Source organism: Tricharina praecox (genome assembly GCF_024521635.1).
Source record: "Tricharina praecox strain CBS 144465 chromosome Unknown BZA05scaffold_12, whole genome shotgun sequence".
Classification (NCBI taxonomy): Eukaryota; Fungi; Ascomycota; class Pezizomycetes; order Pezizales; family Pyronemataceae; genus Tricharina; species Tricharina praecox.
The window spans coordinates 792,744-799,260 of NW_026250414.1; the positions used below are offsets into that span (position 1 = coordinate 792,744).

A 6,517-nucleotide genomic window follows, 5' to 3' on the forward strand; every position below is an offset into this window, starting at 1 on the left:
AGCTCCTCCTTTCGCTCCACCACAGTAGGCTGCGGTGGCAGTGAAAGTTTCGTCTTCGGCTCTACTACTTCGTCACGGAAATATGCATCCCTCAAATACGGCGGGCCCAGGAAGTCTCGTTTACGATCACTCGGCGATTCAGAACTTGGGATCATCGTGGCCTATAAACGACCATGTGTGCGCAAGCTACGCCGGTGGTGGACGATACCTAGACTGCATCACCGATCCACCTTCCGTACCATACGTCTGCCGGACGGCACGAGCCACGGGCGCTCTAGAGAATAGGAATCACATGCCTGGGTTTCTCTCCCACTCGCCAGTCGACCCCCACAAGGTGCTTGGTAGTTGGTGGGGCTTATTGGGGAGTTGATAGTGAATGGCTGCTGGGTAAGGGAATGAGAAGTCGATAGTGAATGGCCGCTACTTAGGGAGATGAGGAGTCGAGAGTGAATGGCCGCTGGGTAAGTACTAAAGGGTTGAGGAGTCAATAATCAATGGCCGCAGCGTGAGGGGATGAGGAGTCGAGAGTGAGAGTGAGAGTGAATGGCCGCTGGAGCCTGGGACCTGTGTAAGGGGTTCAGCGAATGTCACTCGGAATTTGCATTATCTATCCAAGCTTCATGCTCGGTTCAAACTTCAGTCACATATCGCCACTTGATTGAGAAAGTGGCTCGACCGAGCGGGCTTTACCTGTAGCCTAGGCTGACAGCCCATAAGCCCGCCAGACTGAACCGACGATAATTCGGGGCGAGTGATGGATATCGGAAACCATACACACCACCCCTATCGCTGCCACTAAACCACCCTCTCGACAACAATAACAGTAAAAACCATCACTAAATCGTCCTCCCCTGGAAGAGCCCGGTTCTGAAAACATTTCGGGTAATAGTGCAGAATCCTCGCATCTCTTCAGACTTCCTTCCCGTATGTATAGAATATCCTCTTCCGCTGCGATAAATGATTCTTGCCCTGCCCCGACTTGCCATCACCATAGGAATCAGCATAAACAGCCCGGCCAAACGTCTGGACTTAGGCTGCAGCGCAAGCAGCCCATCCAATTGTGCAACTAGCCCTTACAATCACTGTGGAGGGAGCGTAGGCACTAGGATACGTCTAGGACACGTAGAACTTGAGTTTACATAATCGGTCGAGGGGTTTGATTGTGAAGCGAGATCAGCGACTGACCGTCGAATTGAGAAGAAGCTTGATTCTCAAGGTAAAGGTAGTCCGCATGACCATAACACATCTCTTAGAAACAGAGATCCGAAGAAGAAAAAAAACACATCAACAAATAGTACAGAAACACATCTTTTGGAGGAAAAAAAAGTGATCCTCCGTAGCACCCTCAAATCTTTCCATCCTTATCCACCGCTGAGCCTTTCTCATCATCATCATTATCCTTCTCTCCACTGTCTATCGGTCATCCTTCCTCCTCTTCCACGGTGCATGCGTCCCCCACCCCTCTCGCGGTATCTTCCATAGGCTCGCTGACGTGCCTGCGCTGCTCTATTTTCTTCATCCCTTGCTGCGGAGGCCATCCCCTCGTCGAATCACATGCATTCGTCCGTCAAGCGATCGAGGCTTTTATATTCTCTGCAGTATTGACTGGCTGATGGGTCCAGGCCGGCCCTGATTTTTAGCACCTTATTATCCTCGTTGAAACCTAGGTATGCTCCCTCGATGAGATGCAGTTTTTCGTATGCGTAGACTGTATAGGATTCGTCTACCCTCTTGAGCCTTCGGTCGCATTCGTCCTGGAATAGTCCTAACGAGATGCCCCACCTTGCGGTCATTCTTCTCTTCATGAACTCCCAACAACCAGGCCGAGAGATCATGTACTCGATATCGGTGTCGCCGAGGTAGAGAAACCAGTAGTATACTGCGTAGCCTTCAACCAGGCAGTACGGGAAGACCGATGAGCACACTCGCTGCTCTCCATAAATGTTGACCATGATTTTCATTGCCTTGATCCAATGAAAGATGTTTTTGCCGTACTCGAGTTTCGGCAGTATGTTTGGATCGAACTCGTAGGCGTGCGAGGCAGGTGCATCACTGGTGTCGGGCAACGTTGGTAGGATGCTGACCACGATATGAGGTTCGTTCAAGTCCATTTCCGGGGCCACCCAGGTACCGGTTTTAATCTTGTTCCGTTCCGCGACCATGGACTTGAGACGGTCTCTAGCGACGTTCAACGCTGCGGCAAGTTGCGCATCTCGCTCTCTAGCAAGATCGACTGCATTTGCGTCAGGTCCTCTAGATTGTTGGGAGGCCTGTCCATCGCGTCGAGTCTGCATTGCTGCTTCCGACTGGGCAGTCGCGATTTCTTTGAACATCTGACGTAGTTCCTCCGACGGTTTTATTTCTGCGAGTCTGTCCATATCTGGTGTTTCGGGACGTGGGAAGTTTCTCGTCAGAAGACTGGAGAACGACTCGATGACGTCGTCGATGTCAGCCTGTTGACGTTTCCGGTTGTGCCGTGCCCCGGATGGTGTATCGAAAGGGTTTATGTATTCTCTAGGGGGTGCGGCTTCGGTTCGGCCTCCGGAACTGCGAAAACTTCGGGGTGGCAGGACGTCGGACGATCTGTGTGTACAGAACCGTTTCGACTGTTGCTCGGTGTGTTGGCGTTCGCGGGCCTGGCCGAGGGACGTCAGGTGGAGCTTCTGTGATTTTACTATGGGTGCGACGAGAGCTTCTGTTGCTCGCCGTACAATCGAGTCGAAATCAGATGAAAGTCTGGAGAATATGTCACCGTCTGACGGACCTGCGAGTGAGACAGTCAGTAAACATTGTCAATTCTAGTGTCACGCTTGGTGTCGTGAAGATTGCCGGGATAAGTGACAGAGATTGGATTCGTACAGGAAGTGCAGTCTTGGGCGTGGTACTAACCCTGAGTTCTTCTCGGTCCTCCGGGAGGGAATGCAATCGGAGAGGTGGTTGACGGGCTGGTCAATGGTAAGGCTGGTGAGAACCCGAGTGAATCGGGAAGATTGTCGAGATGGGCTTCCAGTGGCAAGCTCGACGGGGCGATGAAAGCCTGCAATAATACTGGCCTTCTCGGTGGTTTGAAGTTGGGAATGGCCCTCGGTTTTGGCAGAGGTCACCGAGGAGGGTCGTCCCAGTTATTGTGTCTGGGGGGGTTCGTTGATAGTAGGAGTAGATGGACGGCGTCCTCGGGGAACAGTGGTGACTATCTAAGAAATTAGAATGGACTGTGAGAGTGCTTCGGGACTCCTTCAGCAAGAAACTGTGACGAAGGGGCAGAGGACGGACCGTCGGTGGCTCTACTTGTAGAGGGAGCGTAGCTCCAGCCTCCGGGACAAGTAGAACCTGAGACTAATCAGTCGAGAGGATTAATCGTGTGAAGAGAGGTCAGCGACTGACCGTCGAATGCAGAAGAAAAAGCTTGATAGAACGGATATGAGAGAAAAAACGTGATCAATTGGAAAGGTTTATGATGATGATGTCTGTTGTGATGAACAAGAGACGGACAGAGAAGACGGACAGAGAAGACGGACAGAGAAGACGGACAGAGAAGACGGACAGAGAAGACGGACAGAGAAGCAACAAGAGAAAACAATTCAACGTTTTAACGACTGCATCGGGCCTGCCCTCCATAGCACATAGGTCCCACCAGGTCCCAAAGGTCCCAACAAGGTCTCTCCTCCCAAATGCAAGGTCTCAACAAGGTCTCAACAAGGTCTCCTCTCCCCTGTGTTCACCTATGACGCCAAGCCGCCTCTTCCTTCGCGCCCCTCAATGCTCAAGGTGAAAGGTGATTTTCCTCTCGCGAGTGAGAGCTCTTGTCCCGTGGCACTCACGTGATATTCCCATGACTGTCCCATTGGAAGCCACCTCGGTTGATTAGGCTTTGGAAACATTGGGGAGGCCGCATGATCTTCTCTCTACTCTGTCGATCGGATGATTGCTGTCGGACCTTTTATTTTCTCTTTTGGTTCATCATATTTCACTCGACCGTGTCCAAAAAATTGCAAGTCTACACCCGTTCCCGTCTCCTCCGAATCCTACACGGTGCTTTTATCACGTGATCGGCCGGCTTGAGCCTTCTCACCCCCGCCCCCCCCATCTCCGCCAGCGTAGCATCAAAAGCGAAGCTCCAACGAGCTCCGCACATGCCACTCTTCCTCCTAGGTAGTCTTCCGTACCCGACGGTTCACTCGCGCTGCCCTCACCATTCTCTGGACATCTTTGCCCGCGGCAGTGACTAGAGTAGTACTCCGACTTCGTCGCCCCGCAGTTCCAGTATTCTACATACAGTGGTAAACAACTAGGGCTGATCGGTATGGAGGCAGTACCAGAGCCAGGCGGCAGTAGAATGATTGGAGGCAATCCAAAAACAGCGGAATATTTACGGCCAAAAAATGATTATACTGAGAAAAGTAATGCGCATTGCCACGTCGGTACCGATAGATGTGAATCATCCTGTTATTTGATTTTGGTCGCGCTATGGCAGCATGCTGGTATTCAAATGAATGCGTCTTCACACAAAGCTCATAAACTTTCCAGATCGGTATAGCAGTATGCTGGTATTCAAATGAATGCTGGCTTTCAAATGAATGCGTCTTTGCACAACTCTTATAGTAGTACCGGGGTGAATGCTGATTTTATATCACTACGGACCGGTTTGTATGCAGTAATCCAGTGTGTCTCGCATTGAACTTCTATCTAGTATTCTCTCTACTTCCTTCACTATTTAATATTCTTTCTAGCCTGTGCCAAGTGGATGTATTGCGCCGAGGGGAATGGAGAATAGAGTTGCTGCTAGAAAAGCTATGAGAGAGAAGCTACCAGCGAGGGTAGAGTGCTGGGAAGGGTAGAGTTGCGACCAGAATATCTAGAGTTGCGACCAGAATATCTAGAGTTGCGACCAGAATATCTAGAGTTGCGCCGAGAGTAGCAGTTGCGGCGGGAGTGGGAACTACTCACACGGCCAGAAATTTAGACCTCCCCCCCCCCCCCCCACCTCCACCCCTCTGCAGGTTATTATCTGAGATTGGATCTGTGGCTGAGGATGAGCAGTTACCCTATGCGACGACACTGAGGAATCCTCGTTCATCAGCAACTATTTAAAGGGCGTGGATGTGGGGGGGAGCGGGGGGTATTCACAGACGGGCCAGCAGGCAAGCACCAGTAGGAAGGAGATGGTATCTGCGGTGTCCAGGTGGACTAGAAGCACGTAATTAGCAGGGCGGGGAGTAGGACTGGAAGCGGGGCAATTAGCGGGATCAGAAGCAATAGGGAGGGGAATATCCACAGCGCAGCCAGTACTGCTCCACAGCAGCGAGAGGGGGCTATCTCTATGGCAGCGAGGGAATCCATCTCCATGGCAGCGAGAGGGTCCATCTCCAGGGCCAATCCAGTGCTGTATCCAGGTTAGGAAGAGGGCAATTCTTAGGCGAATTCAGTGCTGTATCAGCTGCAGATCTAGCAGAGCGAATAGTAGCAGTAGGGATGGGGGGAAGGGGAGGGCGATATTCACAGCCCAGCCTGTGCTGCGTTCGCGGCGGGTTGTGGTGGAACTGTCAGCGTGAGGAAGTGGAGGAGCTGTCTGTGAGAAGAGGAGCTGTCAGCAAGATGGGGGAGTTGTCAGCGAGGGGAGGTGATGAAGGAGCTATCAGCTAGGAGGAGTAGCTGTCAACAAGATGGAAGAGTTGTCAGCGTGAGGAGGTGATGGAGAAGTTGCCAGCGGGGAGGACTTGTCAGTGTGAGGAAATGATGGAGTAGCTGTCTGTGAACTTCGCAGCGGACACAGGGGGGTGAGGAGCATTTGTAATAGCAAGAGATGCTAAGTGCGATGGGTCGAACAGGGTGAGTAGCAATGGCGAGGGGGGAGAGGGAGGGAAGAGGGAGGGGTGGTATTCACAGGGCAGCTAGAGCTGCATCTGGGGAGGGTTGTGGCGGTACTGTTGGTGAGAAAAAAGTTATGGAAGAAGTGATGGAGGAGCTGTCTGTGACATTCGCAGCGGATGCAGGAGGGCGAGGAGCAGTTGTAGTAAGTAGCAAGAAACGCTATCCGCGACGGGTCCCGGTTCACCTATCTTTCTCCAATCTTATCAGATCCGTGTGATCGGCGGTGACTCCTGCATGTAGCAGTAGGGGGAGACGGTATCCTAATTCTATGCAGCAGTCGTCATATCCGAGCATTTGCCTTTATGTTGGTAATCGTCCAGAATGCTGTAACCATTCGTACAGTGCCGTACCTAATACCTAGTATGTCGTGAAAACGGCATTCAAAAGAATTCCGCACGTGGTTTCGCTACCTAGTATTATGATAGCCATAGCACTACGAAGGGTACATGATTACGTACTGAAGGCATCGGGCATCCTGTCTGTAAATGCAGCATTTAGACCGGATCCCGCAGTCATAAAATCAGGCATTGTTCACCAGCATTTCATACAAATGTGCATTATAAAACCGGTACAGAGTGTTACAACTACGGTAGCGCGACAGGATTTCGGACATGACGCATTCATATGAATCTGCATTACATTGGGT

The 6,517-nt window shown here is 51.5% G+C and overlaps 1 protein-coding gene across 1 annotated transcript; it reads right to left on the bottom strand.

Moving 5' to 3' along the window:
* Positions 1-1,550: 1,550 nt before the first annotated feature.
* On the bottom strand, positions 1,551-2,501 carry BZA05DRAFT_453165 (uncharacterized protein; the record flags this gene model as incomplete). The annotated part of the gene is made up of 1 exon (XM_051487489.1): positions 1,551-2,501. A coding segment is annotated over one exon (951 nt), but the record flags the coding sequence as incomplete, so codon positions are not given.
* Positions 2,502-6,517: the final 4,016 nt, after the last annotated feature.